At 53.7% G+C, this 21098-nt stretch overlaps 1 protein-coding gene across 1 annotated transcript; it reads left to right on the top strand.

The window, feature by feature from the left end:
• Window positions 1-6991: 6991 nt before the first annotated feature.
• NMUR1 (neuromedin U receptor 1) lies at window positions 6992-20793 on the top strand. Its single transcript, XM_061388164.1, has 3 exons — window positions 6992-7087; window positions 9622-10507; window positions 16736-20793. The coding sequence occupies exons 1-3, from the start codon at window positions 7085-7087 to the stop codon at window positions 17116-17118; spliced, it is 1272 nt and encodes a 423-aa protein (XP_061244148.1). The 5' UTR covers window positions 6992-7084; the 3' UTR covers window positions 17119-20793.
• Window positions 20794-21098: the final 305 nt, after the last annotated feature.

Here is a 21098-nt window from a genome sequence, read left to right as displayed (position 1 = left end):
CAGACACATGTTCTCCTGGGTATCGTTTTCCAAAAAGGTTATGTCGACACTTGTGAGCTGGGACAAGCCACTCAGGCCCAGCAGCAGGCTGCTGGGCTGCCAGCCCCTCTCTCTCATGCTGGTGCATTTCAAGAGCCCTTGAACCCCTGGCTGGCAGATAGTAGTACTAGTGTTAGTTGCTCAGTTGTGTCCGACTCTTTGCAACCCCACAGACTGTAGCCCGCCCTCCATGTAGGCTCCTCTGTCCACAGGATTCTCCAGGCAAGAATACTCGAATGGGTTGCCATTTCCTTCTCCAGGGGATCTTCCCAACCCAGGGATTGAATCCAAGTCTCCTGAGTCTCCTGCATTGGCAGGCGGATTCTTGAGCTTCCTGGGAAGCCCTGGCTGGCAGATTTGTTGTTCAGTTGCTAAGTCGCCTCCTACTCTTTGCGACCCCATGGACTGTAGCCTGCCAGGCTCCTCTGTCCATGGGATGATCCTGGCAGGAATACTGGAGTGGGTTGCCATTTCCTTACGTGTGTGCTTTGTTTGGCTGCTTGGCACCTGTACTGTCTGCCAGGAGATATGGCTGCCCCATTGTGTGGGGAATCCTTTCTCCACTGCAGAGGGCCTGAAGGCTCCCCTTCCCAAACAGTGAGAGTGCTGGGTCAGGATCCAACTTCACAGCATCCGGCGTGTCACCCTGGGCAGGGGTCCATCAAGTGCCTCAAAGAAGTAGGGATGGGGTCCCAGCCTGGGACTCATGTTGCCACACTACCAGCCCTTTCAGCTGCAAGCGGTCTTCAGCTACCTGGTCTTCAGGAAATCATGCTTAAATTAGCCAGAGCCAGTTTTGATATTTGCAAACCAAGATCCTCACCTGGCACAGGAGCCCATATCACTTGCTACAAGAATTTATATTTTTACCAAAAAATGTACTGTACTTACACCACCACAAGTCATGGTTAATCCAAGAGAGGGGTTTAAACTTTATTTTTATTTGTTTAGAGATTTTGACTTGGAGCAGTAGTTTACCATTGACTGCTGTCAATCTTCACTGTAGTTTTAAAGAAGAACTGTAAATGACGGTGCTATCCAAGTCAAATAAATGCATGCCTGCCTCACAGCGAAGTTGTAGCTCTCCGTTATATATATATTTTAATCAGTTTTCAACATTTTGTGGATGTTGACTACCTGAGGTTTATTTTTAGATGTGCTTTTAACATTTTGTTAAATTCAGAGAGTTCCTTAGAAGTTTTATGTATAAATTGTAAAATAAAAATTAAAGCTTTGTTTCATTAAAAAAAAAGAAGAATTTCAACCATAGAATAATCTTCTAGCATCCTGCCTTGAAGTGCGCAGACTCCTGGCCATCTTTAACTTTGCGACAACTGTGCCCCCACTGATGCCTAGCTCCCCACCACACGCTCCCAGCGTCCTGTTTTGTACCCTTCCCCGAGTCTAACAACTGCTGGTGGCTACACCCAGCACTTCTCACCTTGTGATAACCTTAGAAAGACTCACCCATCTGCACGAACAATTGTCATTTTTTCGCTACTTCTGGGTTCTTTCATTTATTTCCTCCAACTTAATGGTATTTCCTTTGTCGTCCTGAGCCTATTTTTTGTTGTTGTTGGCACTTGACTATTTACTGCTTTTGTGTCTACTGGCTGTGGAAGCAGTCTGCCTTGGGAATGGCAATAATTGGGAAGAAAAGTAAAGTGGTTATCAGACCAGCTAGAAGTGGTCCGCTTTCTATAATCACAATGTTGAGTGGCAAGATACTACTCCTCCCAGGCTGACTGTTCCCTCTACACTCACCGCTTGGTACGCCACTGCCTCTGGGAAGATAGTCCCATGGAACTGATATTCATGGAACATGTTGAAATTGAACCAGAACTGAAGTATTAAGTGGTAAAGGTTTGCGACTGACTCTCATACAGTCCAGAAAAACTGCATATACACATGCACACACAGGGCTTCCCTGGTGGCTCAGACGGTAAAGAACCCACCTGCAATGCAGGAGACCTGGGTTCAGTCCCTGGGTTGGGAAGGTCTCCTGAAAGAGGGCATGGCAACCCACTCCAGTTTTCTTGTCTGGAGAATCCCATGGACAGAGGAGCCTGGTGGGCTATACAGTCCATGGGGTCACAGAGAGTCAGACAGGACTAAGCGACTAAGCACACAGACACACACACACACATACATACACACACACACACACACATACACACACAGAGAAAAGGATGCAAGAAATGTAAAATTTTAACATTTGGTGAATCAGTGTGGAGGATGTATAGAAATTCTTGATTCTATTCTTTCAACTTGTCTGTAAGTGTGAAATTGTGCCAATATTAAAAGCTAAAAGGGAGAGACTTCCCTGGTGGTCCAGTGGTTAAGACTCCACCTGCCAATGGAGGGGACAAGAGTTCAATCCCTGGTCCGGAAAGTTTCCACATTCTGCAGAACCTGAGAGTCGCAGCTACTGAAGCTTGAGCATTCCAGGGCCCTTACTCTGCAACAAGAGAAGCCACTGCAATGAGAAGCCTGTGCTCCGCAACAGAGGAGCCCCCACCTGCCACAACTAGAGAAAGCCTGCACAGCAACGAAGACCCAGCACAGCCACACGTAAATAAATAGAAACTAAAAGGAAAAGAAAAACTCTAATGCAGACACAGCAAACCATGGTGAACTAATGAATTCCCAAGTCTGACTTCATTCACTGGCAGAGCTTTGGTTCTGAACTAACCGTGGGCATTCCTAAAGGGGACAATCTAAGGAGTAGTCTCTATAGTGCCTCTTAACAATGGTGTGTTAGCTAGGAAGGTGTGTGGCACACACGCACACACATACCCTGAGGAGGCATGAGGGACACACAGGCTCAGGATGAGAGAGGTCCAGGCTTTTTTCTGGTCCTCTTGCTGTGTGACTGTGGCCACAAGTGGAGGTTGAGGCCTGAGGCACCAGTCAGGGGCTGGGGGAGGAGGTGGGTGACCCTCTGGGTGTCAGTTCCTCGGGGACCTGACAGCCTGGGGTAGCTCAGAAACCAGCTGCCTGGCCCTTGGGTGGCAAAGGCCAGACGGCCTCAAGCAGATCTCTCCACGGACAGGAGAGGTGGAGGTCTCCGAGGTCCAGCTGCAGGGCCCAGCCTGCTCGAGCTGTGGTCATGCTCCGCCCAGTTTCGTCTTCTCCTTCCCTCCCGCTGGGGCCAGCTCTCCGGCCACAGCTGTCTGGGGACCTGTCCCTCCCAACCGGAAGAACGATGCACCCCCAGCCCTGACCCCTGGCAGTTTTCCAGTATCTCCCAGAGAATTCTGAGCAGAGTTATGAACACCATTTCTTGAGTGGCTCAGTCCTAAGTGTTTTAACCCATGTTATTGAGCTTAATGGGCTTCCCTGATGACCCAGATGGTAAAGAATCTGTCTGCAGAGTGGGAGACCTGGGTTCAATTCCTGGGTAGGGAAGATCCAACCCACTCCAGTATTCTTGCCTGGAGCATCCCATGGACAGAGGAGCCTGGTGGGCTACCGTCCATGGGGTTGCAAAAGAGTCGGACACGACTGAGTGACTAAACAACAACTCTGGCAGAGAGCCCAGGTGGATGGGGTGAGTGGTGGGTTGGGGGTTCTCATCCAGGCCCCACTGTCCCCTGCCTTCTTTTACCCTCTCGTTTCATGAGAGTGAATCAGTTTCTGTAAGAGGAGTCAGGCCTGGTGGTGTGTAGAGTGTGGGTGACTATTGAAGCCACGCAGCTTCCTAAGATGCATTCCAGACTCCAATCGTGGGGCCCAGACCTTTCCTCTCTCCCAGACATGGCCTACTCAGGCCCAGCTGAGCAAACCAGGTGGAAAAGGCTGTAACCTGCGGAGGCACCCAGCTGAGTCTGGACTGTCCTGCTGCAACATTCGGTCTTCCCAGCTCTCCCTGTTTACTGAGCCTGATTACTGGTGGCTCCTGGATTGTCCTCACTGCCTGGGCTTCAGAACAGCCCCTCCATCCAGTCCAGTGCCTCAGGGTCCCCAGGCTCACCTCACCCTCCTCGTCTCATCCCCAGGGGGCAGGAAAGCAGGGTGGAGGTGGGGGTTTCTGGGCCTTCCAGGAGTCCCCAGGGTGAGGAAGGCTACGGGACTTGTCACAGGCCTCAGGCCCAGCGAGCCCTGTGGGTGGGTCAGAACCTGGGAGGCGGGCCCACCAGCTCCTAGAAGTCCCAGGGGCACTCCTCTGGCAGAACTGCTGTTGTGTGGAGGTGGACCCTTAGCACCCAAGCCTTGGTAGATGTCTACCATCCAAGCTCCTGAGACTGAGATACACACCCAGAGAACCTGACAAACGTTTAGTCCAGGCCTCAGCCCTGCGGGACTCCCAGACAGACAAGGCCCTGGGGAAGCCACCTCAGGACGGGGTGGGAGGCAGTGGATGTCAGGGGGTTCTGATGGGACATGCTGCTGTGGAGGTCTCGAGCCCTGGCCCAGAGGCTGGGACACCCAGGGCCCTTTGGATAATGCTACAGCCATGATGGCCACTGGGCCTTCTCCTTTTGGAGGGCATCCTTTTAGCCTCACGTGGTCTTTGATGGCTGCTAACGCTGTGAATGGTGGGGTGGCAGATGATGAGATGGTTAGATAGCATCACTGACTCAATGGACATGAATTTGAGCAAACTCCAGGAGACAGTGGAGGATAGAGGAGCCTGGCCTGCTGCAGTCCATGGGGTTGCAAAGAGATGAACATGACTGAACAACAGCAACAATGCTATGAAAGACGCAGCCAGCTGTAGGAATTCCTAATGGGTAGGAGCCATTCTGCCTCTCTAGGCAGAAATAGGGCTTCCCAGGTGGCACCAGTGGTAAAAAAAAAACCCACTTGCCAATGCAGGTAGACATAAGAGATGCGTGTTCAATTCCTGGATCAGGAAGATCCCCTGCAGGAGGGCGTGGCAACCCACTCCAGTATTCTTTCCTGAAGAATCCCATGGACAAAGGAACCTGGCAGGCTATATAGTCCATGGGGTTGCACAGAGTCAGACATGACCGAGTGACTTAGCATGCACGCACACAAGGCAGAGATAAGGTCCTTCCCCATCCTCTTCTGGGCTCTGAGCACCTCCAGAGGGTCCACAGTGGGTTTCAGGCTGCTCAAGAGTCTGAGTGAAGTGGTAGTCGTGTGTGTGAGTCGTGTGTGTTCCAGTAAGGGGGGTAGGGCTCGACAAAGATCATCTCATGTTAAGTGCTGTGACCCCATGGTAGGCTGTTCCCAGTGATGCCCTCTGCCCCTCACTGCTCATCTGATGTGACTGCAGCCCCGATCTTGAAGGCACCAGCCAGGCTCATGCATCTGAGCCTGAGTAGCTAACTATCAGGGATACACCAGAATCCTTTCACGGGGACCCTGTGTCTCTTCGCTGCCTGCAACCTCCCTGAGCCTGGGGCTGTGTTTACGTGTGGAGTTCCTGGGAAGACAGCCTGGGGGCCAGGGGCTAACTCCCAGTATCCAAGGCCAAACAGTGACTCATGGGAAGGAGGTGGTGGTGGGGGCAGAGAGAGTCTAAGGGTAGAATGTCTCGCCTCCAGTTGTCATTAAGCAGAGATAATCCCACTCAAATCCCACTGACATTCTTGAGTGCTGGCCGTGTGCCAGCCCCATGCGAAATCTTCACCGTCATGTCTCACGGTGGGCACAGGATCGTGGCAAGGGTGGTACAGAGGGTCTGTGTCTCTTCCCTTCACACAGCTCACAGCCTTCCTGGGGCCTGGGGCTTTGTGCTTAACCCTTCCCAGTGCTTCTCACAGTGTGGTTCTGGGGCCAGGGTTCCTCTGGGCCAAATCTGAGGATTTCTGGATCTAGCCCAGACTAAGGAAATCAGACCCTGGGAAGAGGCCCAGGAGCCAGCATTTCCGCCTGTGAGATCCATGTTGCTAAACTCCCGAGCGAGTTCCTTCAGCTAAGGAGCTGGCTGGAGGAGGGGGGCTGAGCCCAGGAGGTGCTCCCTGCTGGGTTTACCAGTGCGCAGTTTGAAGGAGCAGGAGGAGACCCCGGGATCTACGGCTCTTCTCTACAGTTTTCTCCCTCCTGTGGACACCCTGTGGTAGGCTGAGAGGAGCAGGCAGAACATCTGAATGGCAGAGAGCTAACTGGGGTATATGGGGTGGGAGAATATGCTTATGGGGGTGTGGGCTGGTGCGCAGGGGTAGGGGGACCAGGAAGGCAAGCGGGAGTGGGGAGGTCCAATACCAGGCTAGACTCCGGTGTTCTTATTCAGAAGGGAGTATTGGGCCCTACAGAAGGTTTCCAAGGAGTGGAATGCTATTGTGGGGATGTTCAGGAAGATGGCTGGGCGGTGGGAGGCCACACTAGAGGGACAGTGGAGGTTCTTACAGCAGTCCTCGGGGAGGGGGCACAGCCAAGACCTGGACTTAGGGGCTGGAGGACCCAAAGGCAGAGGGGGTGAAGGGGGAGGGGGTGGAGACTGCTGTCCAGGGACTGAGATAGACAGAAGGGGAGGAATCCCATGTGAAGCCTAGGAGCCTGGGATGAGACCCTTTGAGGCTTGTTGATTTGGAGGGGCTGGTGGGATGTCCTTGGGGGTAAGTTTGAAAGGCAGGGCTGGAGAAGGTGGGATCTGGAAGGACACTGTAAGAAGGGTTATGCGAAGAGTCAGCATGCTGGAACACGGGGACAGAGATGTGAGACCCTGATCACTCCAGTGGCATCTCTCTGAGGCTCAGTTTGCTCATCTATAAAATGGGTTGCTGTGAGGGTTCCGGTGTTCCTGGAAGCGTCCTCCATCAAACACTTGGAAACACAATCGCTACGGTTTGTGGCGTCCGGTGGGACCCCCAGATAAGTGTGTCAGGGTTCAGCCGTTGAGGGGGGCTAAACTGGGCTGAGGGGACGCCACTGCCCCCTGTTGGCTGTCTGGGCCAGAGCGCCCCTGGCCCCCGACGGGCGGGGCGACCTGCGGGCTGCTAGCGGGCTGGCCGCCTCCAGACTGCCAGTCGGCCCGCTCTGGCGCCGCGTCCGTCAGTCGATCAGTGCGAGGACGCCCGGCCAGCGCTCGGCGCGTGGGTTCCCGGCCCCTGGGATCTCGCGGGGCGCAGGCGGCATGGTAGGTGCGCGGGATGTGGGCGCGGCGGGGAGGGCGCGCCCGCAGGGTCGCCCCAGAGCGGTAGGGATCGCAGGGCCAGTTGAGACGCGTTCCCCGCCACCCCGCTCTCCGGAGGACTCGCAGTCTCCTTGGGTATATCTGTCTTTTCGCCGGCCTTGCGCGCCGCGAGGCATGGGGGGCTCTGGTGCGGCGACTTTTCCCCGGGTTCGCAGGAGCCTCTCTCGAACCCGGGTCGGCGCCTGCGCGTTCTCAGCTCATCGCTGCGGTCCCGGCTTAGCTCTCGCAGCAACCCGGGTAGGGAGGCCGGGGGAGGCAGGGGCGGGAGGAACTTTTGAGGGGATAAAGATGCCCCTCCATCCCAAAATGCGGGGATTCGGTGTCAGAGAGGCAGGAAGGCTGGGGGAGGCTTCTGGGTGGAGACTTTGGTGAGAAGATACTCGGGGTGAAGAATACTTGGGATTTAGGGGAGAGAAGGACCTGAAAAAGAAAGTTGAATGGTGGGTACACAGGTACGTGGGCAAGGGAAGCCCCGAACCCGCATCTGAGGAGATGAAATGGAGCTGGAGCGAGGATCCAGGGAGAGGATCCAGAAACCAAGCCGGAAAATCGGCGGTTGCTCAGAAGGGAGGGGAGGTGGTGGTGGCCGGTTTGAGGAACAGGCTCAGGTGGGCAGCTCCCAGTCTTCGCAACAAGCCACAGGACCAGAGGAATCCCGTTCAGCCCCTGCCCCGTGTCCCTTCGACTGTCCTTCATTTGCTGGGTGAGAAGTAAGGATCGTGTCACTATGCATTGGAGTTGAGCACCTGAAATTTATCAGGCATGTTCCTGAGAACTTAATTCTCTCATTTACTCTTCCCAGAAACTAGCTAGGAGGTAGGCTGTATCTACTTACCCATTTTACAGATGAGGAGACTGAGGCACAGTGAGGGCCTGTCACAGAAGAGGATGGCGGACCTGGCACTTGATCCCCAGTCAGTCTGTTTAGCTTCACAGCCAGGGTCCTTAGCTACTCTATCTGCCTGCTATGTCACTTCAGTCGTGTCTGACTCTGTGAGACCATATGGATTGTAGCCTGCCAGGTTCCTCTGTCCAAGGGATTTCCCAGGCAAGAATACTGGACTGGGTTGACATTTTCTCCTCTAGGGGATCTTCCCAACCCAGGGATCGAACCTGAGTCTCTTATGTCTCCTGCAGTGGCAGGAGGGTTCTTTACCACTAGTGCCACGTGGGAAGCCCCACTCTCTCTGGTGGGCTGGCAAAGAGATGGGGAGCCAGAGGGAGGAGAGTGAACCTCAGAACTGGCAGCATCAAAGGTATCAAATACTTGGACTTCAAACGGTTAGGGAATAGAAAACAGAAGTAAGCACTAACTTTTGGATCAGCATTATAGTTTTGGGCCCTTTCACTCCCTTGCTTGATGCCCAGTGACCCAGTCCTCCCAGCAAGGTCATGTAATCAGGCCCTTTTGTGTGTCAGGCAGACAGTGTGCTAATACCTTTCATGGATTAAATTTCTGGATCCTTGTAATAAGGGAACAGCCACAGAGAGGTTACCATGCAAATGGTCCCACAGTTCGAAATTGGTGAGGCTAGATTTGAATCCAAGCAGGTGTTTCCAGAACCCTTCCTTGCTCATCAGGACCAACTGATACTGTGCACTGTGCCCATTTTACAGGTGCCCAAACTGAGTGTCTCTCCCAAAGTCCATGGCTTGGAAGAGTAGAGACTGAAAAGGACTGCCGATGGCATAGCGCGTGCTTGAGAGTTTCCATCACTAACCAAAAGTTTCAGTAGCTTGTGAAATTAAAAATTGAAATTCCGGGGCTTCCCTGGTCGTCTAGAGGTTAAGAATCCGCTTGCCAATGCAAGGGACCCAGGTTTGACCCCTGGGCTGGGAGGTTCCCACATGGTGCAGAGCAACTAAGCCCATGCACCACAACTACTGAGCCTACCAGGCACAATTACTGAAGCCCACTCACGTAGAGCCTGTGCTCGGCAGCAAGAGAAGCCATTGCAATGAGAAGCCTGAGCCCCGCAACAAAGAGTGGCCCCCGCTTCCTGAAACTAAGAGAAAGCCCATTGCACAGCAGTGAAGACCCAGCATGGCCAAAAGAAAATAAATAAATAAATCTTTAAAAAATTGAAGTCCCACTTTTAAAAAAATCATTTTTAAGATGTATATTTTGGGGAGAATTCTTTAAAATTTTTTATTTATTTGGCTGCATTGGGTCTTAGTTGCAGCACTCAGGATTTTTGTTGCTGCGTACAGAATCTAGTCCCCTGAGCAGGAATCGAACCTGGCCCCCCTGCATTGGGAGCACAGAGTGTCAGCCATTGGATCATCGGGGAAGTCCCTAAGATGTACATTTTTAAGATGAAATTGTGATGGGTCTTACAATGGATGGCAGAGTTTTCCTTTCTCAGTGGCACAAAAAATAATGGCCCTCTTTGTGTCAACGGCACCTTTAGCTGGAATTAGGATAGAGCCAGGTTCCCTGAGTGACTTTCTGTGTGTCTCTCTCTTCCGTTTCACAGGTTCCTCTCTGTTTCAACTGCTCCATCCTCCCTGGAGACAGGTCCCTGGGTGCAAGGAGCCCGTTGTCCTGCAATGGCAGCAGGGCTCTGGGGCCCTTTGACCCCCAGGACTTGAACCTGACCGATGAAGAGCTTAGGCTCAAGTACCTGGGGCCCCAGCAGACGGAGCTGTTCGTGCCCATCTGTGTCACCTACCTGCTGATCTTCGCGGTGGGCGCGGTGGGCAACGCGCTGACCTGCACGGTCATCCTGCGCCACAGGGCCATGCGCACACCCACCAACTACTACCTCTTCAGCCTGGCCGTGTCGGACCTACTGGTGCTGCTCGTGGGCCTGCCCTTGGAGCTCTACGAGATGCAGAATAACTACCCGTTCTTGCTGGGCGCCGGCGGCTGCTACTTCCGCACGCTGCTCTTTGAGACCGTCTGCCTGGCCTCGGTGCTCAACGTCACCGCCCTGAGCGTCGAGCGCTACGTGGCCGTGGTGCACCCGCTGCGGGCCAGGTCGGTGGTGACGCACGCCCACGTGCGCCGCGTACTCGCAGCCATCTGGGGCCTAGCTGTGCTCTGCTCTCTGCCCAACACCAGCCTGCACGGCATCCGGCAGCTAGATGTGCCCTGCCGGGGCCTGGTGCCCAGCTCCACTGTGTGCACCCTGGTGCGCCCGAAAGCCATCTACAACCTGGTGGTGCAGGCCACCGCGGTGCTCTTCTTCTGCCTGCCCATGGCCACCATCAGCGTGCTCTACCTGCTCATCGGCCTGCGACTGCGGCGTGAGAGACAGCTGATCCCCAGGCAGGAGGCCAAGGGCAGGGCCAGGACAAGCGACAGCCGCAGGCTGCAGGGGCTGCAGGATCGGGGTCGGACACAGGTGACCAAGATGCTGTGTAAGTGTTGCTGCTGGGAAGGGGGACTGAGCCAGGCGCTAGGCATGGAGCTGGGGATTTCTGGGGCCTGGGGGAAGGGGTTGAATGTTTGGGTTTACGATGGGGGATTAGCGTGAGGGGGAGTAACCCCACCCCCATCCCCGTGTGTGCATGCTTATGTGTGCATACTCTTTTAGATTAACTTGTGAGAAATTGACACGAAGGATAAATGTGAATGGTTCATAGCAGGATCGGCTGCATAATCTGTGGAGCCCAATGCAAAATGAAAATTCAGGGTTCCCTGTTAAAAAAATGATTAAGAACCTTAAGACAGCAAGAGTAGAGCTGCTGTCTTGACTGTTTTAAAGTCAGGGCTTGGTGCAAATGCACAGATATCACCATGAAGCTGGCTCATGGGACCAAAGGCAGACAGGGCAGAAGCTGGGCTCCAGGATGACGGAGCTGTTCATGGGCTCTGGACCCCCAGGTCTCTTATCTTTGCTCCCAAATATGTCTTGGTTCTGTCCTTCCCTGAGCAGCCTGGGGGCATGACCTCAGACACAGAGTTCTCCTTTCCTGCGGTACTAACTGTCCTCTTCCCTTAGTGGCAGTTGAAAATCCCAGGGAAGGATTCTCATTGGTGGGCTTAGGTCATGGCTTGCCACAGGGCCAGAGTGGCAGGATGCTGAGGTGAGCAGCCCTCATAGATCCACATGGTGGGATCAGGGGGAGCAAAATTCCCAAAAGAAGGGGATGGGGGTGCTGGAAAGGCAAGGTGATGAATTTCCTGCATGCCATGTCTGTGGCTCATTGGGGACCACACAAGTGACCATGATCTAAAAGAGGTTGTGGGACTTCCCTGTGGTCCAGTGGTTAGGACTCTGCACTCCCAATGCTGGGAGCGCAAGTTTGACCCCTGGTCTGGGAACTAAGATCCTGCATGCCACACAGTACAGCCAAAAAAAAATAGTGAGAGAAAAAAGAGTTCATTAGAGGCATGTTTGTGAGGGTCTATGTGATCAGGACAGTGGGGGCTGGGGCTGGCTAGGGCACACTCAGCTGGCTTGAGACTCTGGATCTTACTGTGGCCCTATGCATGCTAAGTCGCTTCAGTCGTGTCCAACTCTGTGTGACCCTATGGACTGTCGCCTGTCAGGCTCCTCTGTTCATGGGATTCTCCAGGCAAGAGTACTGGAGTGGGTTGCCATGCCCTCTTCCAGGACCTGACAGCTTCTACACACTCCTATAACACAGGACTCCTAAACAAATAGTTAATACCATCCCCCTAAGTTGTGGGTGTCAATTGATCTAACAGTTGTGTAATAATCTGATGGCCCTAGGCCTAACACTTTCTCATATACAGTGGTCCTGGGGAAAACAGGCAAACTGATGCTAACCCAGTCGTTGATTCTCTCCCCACCCTGCCCTATTCCACAGGGTCTGAATCAGGTAGGTGGGGTGGGCCAGGACAGGATGGGGCTGGTGAGACCTTGGTCAAAGCGAAGGGATTTTATCCAGCGAACTGGGGACTGCCCTGCTTCCACAGAGGGACTCACTCCTCTCACCCCCAAGAACAATGTCCCAGATCCCACAGTCACTTGTGCCGCCTCCTAAGGTGGACCCGACCTGGAGCTGTGTGCTCACCCCTGCACTAGAGACCACCTGCCCCTGCTGCCTCCTACTTCCCTGCCCACTAGGGCCGAGTCTCTGCCTCTGGGGTGGCTCTTACCCTGGGAAAGTGGGGTGTTTCCTTAAGGCCACCTTGCTTGCTGGCTTGGGGCTCTGGTTTTCTTCTCTCTCCTGTCTTCACTTTCTGAGGACCTACTACGCACCAGGCCATGTGCTGGGGATGTTGTAAGCCATGTTCTGACTGAAATCCCAGATTATGAGGAAGGCCACAGAGGGCCGTAAGAGGGGGAGACACTGCGGGGGAAGGATCGTGAGCTGGAGAAGCAAACACGGGGAACAAGGGACAGAAATCAAGGCAGATCTGATGGCAGAGACCCAAGGAAGGGCAGGGTTAAGAGCAGGGCTGGAGGGACGCTCTGGAGAAAGAGTGAAGGCTTGGCTGCCAGTCCTGCCTTTTTTCTGGGGGTGGGATGGGACCTTTCAAAGAAAGGGGAGTTCGTGAAGGAAGGATACTGAGCTGAGCCCAGGAGAGCTGGGGGCTGGGGCTTTGAAGGCTTCTAGGGCCAAGGCAGGCAAGTGGGTGTGTGTGTGTGTCTGTGTGTCTGTGTATGTGGGCCGGTGTTCATCTCCCTTCCCCTCCAGTGAGAGAGTGTGTGTGTGTGTGTGTGTGTATGTATGGGTGCCAGTGTTCATCGTGTGTGTGTGTGTGTGTGTGTATGGGGGCCGGTGTTCATCGTGTGTGTGTGTGTGTGTGTGTGTGTATGGGTGCCAGTGTTCATCGTGTGTGTGTGTGTGTGTGTGTGTGTGTATGGGGGCCGGTGTTCATCGTGTGTGTGTGTGTGTGTGTGTATGTATGGGTGCCAGTGTTCATCGTGTGTGTGTGTGTGTGTGTGTGTGTGTGTATGGGGGCTGGTGTTCATCGTGTGTGTGTGTGTGTGTATTTATGGGGGCCAGTGTTCGTCGTGTGTGTGTGTGTGTGTGGGCCAGTGTTCATCGTGTGTGTGTGTATTGGGGCCAGTGTTCATCATGTGTGTGTGTCTGTGTGTATGTATGGGGGCCAGTGTTCGTCGTGTGTGTGTGGGGGGCTGGTGTTCATCGTGTGTGTGTGTGTGTGTGTGTGTGTGTGTATGGGGTATGGGGGCCGATGTTCAGTGTGTGTGTGTGTGTGTGTATGTATGGGTGCCAGTGTTCATCGTGTGTGTGTGTGTGTGTGTGTGTGTGTGTATGGGGGCCGGTGTTCATCGTGTGTGTGTGTGTGTGTATGTATGGGAGCCAGTGTTCGTCGTGTGTGTGTGTGTGGGGGCCAGTGTTCATCGTGTGTGTGTGTATGGGGGCCAGTGTTCATCATGTGTGTGTGTCTGTGTGTATGTATGGGGGCCAGTGTTCGTCGTGTGTGTGTATGGGGGCCGGTGTTCATCGTGTGTGTGTGTGTGTGTATGTATGGGTGCCAGTGTTCATCGTGTGTGTGTGTGCGTGTGTGTATGGGGGCTGGTGTTCATCGTGTGTGTGTGTGTGTGTGTGTGTGTATGGGTGCCAGTGTTCATCGTGTGTGTGTGTGTATGGGGGCCGGTGTTCATCGTGTGTGTGTGTGTGTATGTATGGGGGCCAGTGTTCGTCGTGTGTGTGTGTGTGTGTGTGTGTGGGCCAGTGTTCATCGTGTGTGTGTGTATGGGGGCCAGTGTTCATCATGTGTGTGTGTCTGTGTGTATGTATGGGGGCCAGTGTTCGTCGTGTGTGTGTGTGGGGCTGGTGTTTATCGTGTGTGTGTGTGTGTGTGTGTGTGTGTGTGTATGGGAGCCGGTGTTCATCGTGTGTGTGTGTGTGTGTGTGTGTGTGTATGTATGGGTGCCAGTGTTCATCGTGTGTGTGTGTGTGTGTGTGTGTATGGGTGCCAGTGTTCATCGTGTGTGTGTGTGTGTGTATGTATGGGGGCCAGTGTTCGTCGTGTGTGTGTGTGTGTGTGTGGGCCAGTGTTCATCGTGTGTGTGTGTATGGGGGCCAGTGTTCATCATGTGTGTGTGTGTGTGTGTGTGTGTATGTATGGGGGCCAGTGTTCGTCGTGTGTGTGTGGGGGGCTGGTGTTCATCGTGTGTGTGTGTGTGTGTGTGTGTGTATGGGGGCCGGTGTTCATCGTGTGTGTGTGTGTGTGTGTGTGTATGTATGGGGGCCAGTGTTCATCGTGTGTGTGTGTGTGTATGTATGGGGGCCAGTGTTCGTCGTGTGTGTGTGTGTGTGGGCCAGTGTTCATTGTGTGTGTGTGTATGGGGGCTAGTGTTCATCATGTGTGTGTGCCTGTGTGTATGTATGGGGGCCAGTGTTCGTCGTGTGTGTGTGGGGGGCTGGTGTTCATCGTGTGTGTGTGTGTGTGTGTGTGTATGGGGGCCGGTGTTCATCGTGTGTGTATGTGTGTGTGTGTGTATGGGGTATGGGGGCCAATGTTCAGTGTGTGTGTGTGTGTGTGTGTGTATGTATGGGTGCCAGTGTTCATCGTGTGTGTGTGTGTGTGTGTGTATGTATGGGTGCCAGTGTTCATCGTGTGTGTGTGTGTGTGTGTGTGTGTGTATGGGTGCCAGTGTTCATCGTGTGTGTGTGTGTGTGTGTATGGGGGCCGGTGTTCATCGTGTGTGTGTGTGTGTGTGTATGTATGGGTGCCAGTGTTCATCGTGTGTGTGTGTGTGTGTGTGTGTGTGTGTGTGTGTATGGGTGCCAGTGTTCATCGTGTGTGTGTGTGTGTATGGGGGCCGGTGTTCATCGTGTGTGTGTGTGTGTGTGTATGGGTGCCAGTGTTCATCGTGTGTGTGTGTGTGTGTGTGTGTATGGGGGCCGGTGTTCATCGTGTGTGTGTGTGTGTGTGTGTGTGTGTGTATGGGGGCCAGTGTTCGTCGTGTGTGTGTGTGTGTGTGGGCCAGTGTTCATCGTGTGTGTGTGTATGGGGGCCAGTGTTCATCATGTGTGTGTGTCTGTGTGTATGTATGGGGACCAGTGTTCGTCGTGTGTGTGTGGGGGGCTGGTGTTCATCGTGTGTGTGTGTGTGTGTGTGTGTATGTATGGGTGCCAGTGTTCATCATGTGTGTGTGTGTGTGTGTGTGTGTGTGTGTATGGGGGCCGGTGTTCATCGTGTGTGTGTGTGTGTGTGTGTGTGTATGGGGGCCAGTGTTCATCGTGTGTGTGTGTGTGTGTATGGGGGCCGGTGTTCATCGTGTGTGTGTGTGTGTGTGTGTGTGTATGTATGGGGGCCAGTGTTCATCGTGTGTGTGTGTGTGTGTGTGTGTGTGTGTGTATGGGGGCCAGTGTTCATCGTGTGTGTGTGTGTGTGTGTGTATGTATGGGTGCCAGTGTTCATCATGTGTGTGTGTGTGTGTATGGGTGCCAGTGTTCATCGTGTGTGTGTGTGTGTGTGTGTATGGGAGCCGGTGTTCATCGTGTGTGTGTGTGTGTGTGTATGGGGGCCAGTGTTCATCGTGTGTGTGTGTGTGTGTGTGTGTGTGTGTATGGGGGCCGGTATTCATCGTGTGTGTGTGTGTGTGTGTGTGTGTATGTATGGGTGCCAGTGTTCATCGTGTGTGTGTGTGTGTGTGTGTGTGTGTGTGTGTATGGGGGCCGGTGTTCATCGTGTGTGTGTGTGTGTGTATGTATGTGTGTGTGTGTGTGTGTGTGTGTGTGTATGGGGGCCAGTGTTCATCGTGTGTGTGTGTGTGTGTGTGTGTGTGTATGGGGGCCGGTGTTCGTCGTGTGTGTGTGTGTGTGTGTGTATGGGGGCCGGTGTTCGTCGTGTGTGTGTGTGTGGGGGGGCCAGTGTTCATCGTGTGTGTGTGTGTGTGTGTGTGTGTGTGTGTATGGGGGCCAGTGTTCATCGTGTGTGTGTGTGTGTGTGTGTGTGTGTGTGTGTATGGGGGCCGGTGTTCGTCGTGTGTGTGTGTGTGGGGGGGCCAGTGTTCATCGTGTGTGTGTGTGTGTGTGTGTATGTATGGGGGCCAGTGTTCATCGTGTGTGTGTGTATGGGGGCCAGTGTTCATCATGTGTGTGTGTGTGTGTGTATGTATGGGGGCCAGTGTTCGTCGTGTGTGTGTGTGGGGCTGGTGTTCATCGTGTGTGTGTGTGTGTGTGTGTGTGTGTGTATGGGGGCTGGTGTTCATCGTGTGTGTGTGTGTGTGTGTGTATGGGGCCAGTGTTCTTCGTGTGTGTGTTGGGGGGGCTGGTGTTCATTGTGTGTGTGTGTGTGTGTGTGTATGGGGGCCGGTGTTCATCTCCCTTTCCCTCCATGACCTCCCCGTCTACTGTCCTCTGACCACAGGCCCCATTCTCCTGCTTCTCCCTGCTTATGCATCAGCAGGCATGGCCCCCGAGTGTCACCAGAGGGGTCCTTAGCCACACTGTGTCACACACTCAGTTCCAGTTCCACGGCGAGAGAACCGGACCAGGCCAGGCTTGGCTCGGGTGTCCACGGCTGGTCCAGGGCACAGCCCACTGGTCAGTCAGCGGCAGTGGCATGAGAGTAGCCTCTCCTAAAGGCGCACGGCCAGGGCAGACAGACTTCCAGAAGCTTCCAGCTGGACTGTGGGCATGGGTGGCCTGTGGGAGAGGCACGGAGGTGAGAACAGGCGCCCTCTCTGCCCGCAGTTGTACTGGTCGTGGTGTTCGGGATCTGCTGGGCCCCATTCCACATCGACCGCCTCATGTGGAGCTTCGTGTCCCGCTGGACCGAGGGCCTGCTCCTGGCCTTCCAGTACGTGCACGTCATCTCCGGAGTCTTCTTCTACCTCAGCTCGGCCGCCAACCCTGTGCTCTACAGCCTCATGTCCACCCGCTTCCGGGACGCCTTCCGGGAGGCCATGTGCCCGGGGACCCAGTGCCGTGGCCACAGAGCCCACCACAGCTCCTACAGCCTCAGCAGGGTGACCGTGGGCAGCATCCTGGGTGACACGGGCTCCCCGGGCAGCCAGGCCCAGCCTCTGGCCGAGAACAGTAGCCCAGGGGGCCAGCAAGGGACGCACCCCTCCTGAGAGGAGCCTCATGCCGCTTCACCCCAAGGGGCCAGAAGGTCACACCCAGCTTTGGGGGGCCACACCTGCCTCTTCTGCAGGCTATCCTCTGTCCCCCTACCCCACTTCAACCTAGTAACTCTGACTAGCACCTGACTACTGCCCCCACACATGTATTGGAAGGATTATAAGGTTGCTGTCTGCTCTCCAGGCCCCCAGGCCTCCTGGTACAGCCCTGCCCTGGTAGGAACATCATGTCTGGTTAACTGGGCACGGCAAGACTCCATCTGGGGGTTCCCCCACCCACCCCCAGTTTCTGAAGTGTTTCCGGGGCGGCCCTCCCTTTCCATTTCTTGCTGAGCTTCCGGTTCTGGTCCACTCTGCCCCCTCTAGCTCTTGGTGCACCTGGGAACCTGCGACCTTCCTCTGACCCAACCGCTCTCCGGCCCCCAGTTGACTTATTCTGCTCTGGGATTTCCACCTGGTGGAGCCACTAGGTGGCAGGTGTGCCTGGGATCCAGGGGACCTGCTTCCAATTTCAGCTGTGCTGCCACCTCCTGTGCAGCCCCCACTCTCCCTGCTGTCCCCCACCCCCGCCCGGCATCAAGCAAATTGCCTCTCCTTACTTGCCTGGGTCCCTTATTTGCAAAACAAGAGGCCCTGACACTCTGGAGCATCGCACTTTGGCACTTCAGCTGGTTTTCTGTGTGGGTGCAGAAGTCACTGCTGGTAACAAATACCCTCAGATTAACAAGGCGGAAATTACCCTTCACAACCTCATTACCTTCAACCCTTACTCCTGCCCTGACCCCTACAAGCTCCCCACCCCACCTCCTCCAGAGCCACCCAAAGAACGTTCTTTGATTGTCCTAGAGAAGGTGAGACTTGGCACCGACTGAGGAACCACATGTGTGAGCAGAGGCCCCTGCCTGCCTCCATTCTCACCTCCTCACATGCTGGCTTGGGGGCCTGAGATGAGCGGAGCGTTGGGCCTGACTGGCCAGAGAATCTCTGGGGACAAGAGACATGGGCCACCCAAGGACAAAGGGTGCCCCGTGAGGACTGCCTGGGGCTCAGTGAAGTGAGAAGAGGGTGCATGTGTGCTCAGTCGTTTCTGACTCTGAGACCCCACAGACTGTAGCCCACCAGGCTCTTCTGTTCATGGGATTCTCCAGGCAAGAATACTGGAGTGGGTTGCCACGCCCTCCTCCAGGGGATCTTTCTGACCCAGGGATCGAACCGGTGTCTCCTGCATCTCCTGCACTGCAGGCAAATTCTTTCCTGCCCAGCCACTAAGAAAGCCCTGAGGTAAGAAGAGAGATGGAGTAAGTCCTGAAATGAAGCTCCATCCTGAGTCCCCATGGATAGCTGGGTGCTCAGCCAGGACTCAGTTCATGGCCAGAACTTGTCCTGCTACAGCGCCTGGCCCGTTCTCCTCCTGAGGGGGAACTGCGGCAGAAGGAACCGTGGCCTCCCTGGCGAGGGGCTGTAGGGCTCCTGGGTGCTACGGGACTCTCCCTGCAGACTCTCCCCAGCTCAGGCCCCCGGCCCCCTGACTGCAAAGTGGAGGAGATTGTACAAAATGTTCTGGGGTTTTTGAAATTCAATTGTAAAAACAATACTCATTTTAGAAAATTGGAAATTACAAATGAGTGAAAACGAAAGCAATTTAAAGTAATTGCTAGGGGATGGGGGGAGGGGGAAATAGTTGTTTAATGGGTACAGGGTTTCAGTTTGAAAGTTCTGGAGATTGGTTGCAAACCAATGTGAATATACTTGAATAATATTGAATTATACACTTAAATGGTTAAGATGGTAAATTGTATATATATTTTATTACAGTTTTTTTTTTTTAAAGGAAGAATTAAGCCTAAAGGAAAAGAAAAAAAGAAAGTCACCTGTAGCTTTACTCTCCAGAGGTAACCACCATATATTAGACAGGATGGGCAAATTTGAGAAGGGAGCTTGTGTAAAGAGGCTGTGCAGAGCCATGAGGACCCAATGTCGTCTCTGAAATGAGCTCCCTGGAGGCCTTGGGGTGGCGTCGGGGGAGGCGGAGCCTGCCGTTGTTCCCACAGACTAACTGGACTCCCTGGAGCCTCTCTTAAGTGATAGTCACAGCTGACGTGCTCCTGAGGCTTTGGTCAGCATTTGTGAAGGGCCAACTATGGGCAGAGAAGCCCTGGGCAGATGGGGGAACATAGGGGAGGTAAGTTATCAAAAGACCTGGGCTCTTAGTGTAAATTCGATGTATGTCTCTTGAGTGTCTCCATAGCACATCAATGGGTAGGTCCCATTTCCATTTGTCATGAGTTACCATGGAAAGTGGAAACAGCAGTTCCGGGCTCAGCCCTTGAGAAACGAGTGGAGGTAGAAAGGCCAGCCAGCAAGATCCCAGTCTCTCCTGGATGCAGCATCTTCTGCAGCTTGCTCTGCTCTTCTGCACGGTCAGGGTGGTAGGGAAGGTGGGGTGTGAGGCAGCATTGCCAAGTGCCCAGTGCTACTCCCAGGATAGGAGTGCTGGCTCCTCTGGGGCTCAAGTCACCTCATGTCCTGGCTACAGTCATACACATCCCTCCTCCTCCATGTTCAAGAGGCTGGGCCCTCTCTGCTTCCTGTCTCCTCCTTTCCTGCCGTGATCCTGGGTGATGCTGAAACCCACGTGGACAGCCCTCTGCGACCCTGGCGTCTCCTCCTGGTCTTTCCTACAGCTTTGGACACTCTTCTCCACCCCAGCCTTTTGGTCCTGTGGTCACCTCCTCACTCCTAGGACCTCCAGGAGCGTTTCCATTTCTGGAAGTGGGAGCTCTTGACCATGATTGCCTCCTTCCAGCTCTTTTGCTCTATAAGTCATAGTTATTCTTTAAACATGTCTAACCTTCCTGGTTCTCAGCTGCTCTTCTTTCTCCCAGTCCATCAGTTGCCTCTGCTCTTCACTTCCTTTCCGAGGGTCCTAGATCCCAAGGTTCATCATACACAACCCTCTCTGAAAGTATTTCTGAAGGCCAAGGCAATCACCGTTTCCTTCTCAGAAAAAAAGTTTTATTTTCTTTGGGAACTCACCAAGATGGGTGTCATCAACAAAGCTGCATTTGCCCACCCTTCCTTTTGTTAAAGTATCTGCTCAGGAAATATAAAGTATGCAGCACTTCGCATCCACTGTTCTGTAGACAGATGGCATTTCCAAATGAGTCCTGCTGTCCGGGAGCCCATCTCATTTCATACACTTCTCAGTGTCTCCTTCTTCCTCATTCTTGTCTTCTAACAGATCCACCAGGCGTTCTTTGTCCCAAGTCTTCCCTGTAGAGAGGAGCTGCCTTCTTGGAGGGCTCCCTAGTATTTGCATTATCAACTAATTTGAGGGGAATCCCTCAGTGTGTGACTTGGTGGGAGACCAAGCCCAGGCTCCTACTATGAATACAGAAACTGAAAGTGTTCTGGACACGGCATCACTGACATCACTGTGACCCATGACTTACACTCAGACAGCCGGAGGGTCCCACGTTGGCAGCAAGTGATGCTAAGACCCACGACCCAGGGCAGCAGTGCTAACAGCAGCATCCCATCCAGGCTGCCCCTGGGGCTCCAGTTGCCCAGCCTGCCTTGGCTTCTGCCCATTTGCTCTGCCAGGTTTTCCACGAGCTGTTGTTATGAGCTCCCAAGAGCCTTTCAATAAATTCCTTTTCTGCTTAAGTTGGTCAGAGTTGTTTGCCATTGTTTGTAAACCAAGAACCTTAGCAGATCCATCCACCCCTGCTGTGAAGGGTACAGACTCTGTTTGTTCTACTAGTGGTTGTCTTTACATATTCTTAAGATAAGCAGATATCATCGTTAATTGTTCTAAAACCCCAAACTGCAGTCTGTAATACTTAATCATTCTCCTTCTCACTCTATTTTTAAAACACTTTTTTTTAAGAGGCAAAAACGATGAGGACAGGCTTAAGGAATTTGATCCTAGAAACACATTTACATTTTCTAAGCACTGTAGTATGCTTCTTCTG

The sequence above is a fragment of the Bos javanicus genome, chromosome 2 (assembly GCF_032452875.1).
Source record: "Bos javanicus breed banteng chromosome 2, ARS-OSU_banteng_1.0, whole genome shotgun sequence".
Taxonomy (NCBI): Eukaryota; Metazoa; Chordata; class Mammalia; order Artiodactyla; family Bovidae; genus Bos; species Bos javanicus.
The sequence above is the reverse complement of the archived record's forward strand: the minus strand, read 5'-3'. Positions and strand labels throughout refer to the sequence as shown.

Excerpts from the sequence above, each read along its gene's own strand:
- NMUR1 (XM_061388164.1), top strand. Across the intron at positions 10,508-16,735 it reads ACAGGTGACCAAGATGCTGT|TTGTACTGGTCGTGGTGTTC; the intron begins GTAAGTGTTGCT and ends CTCTGCCCGCAG.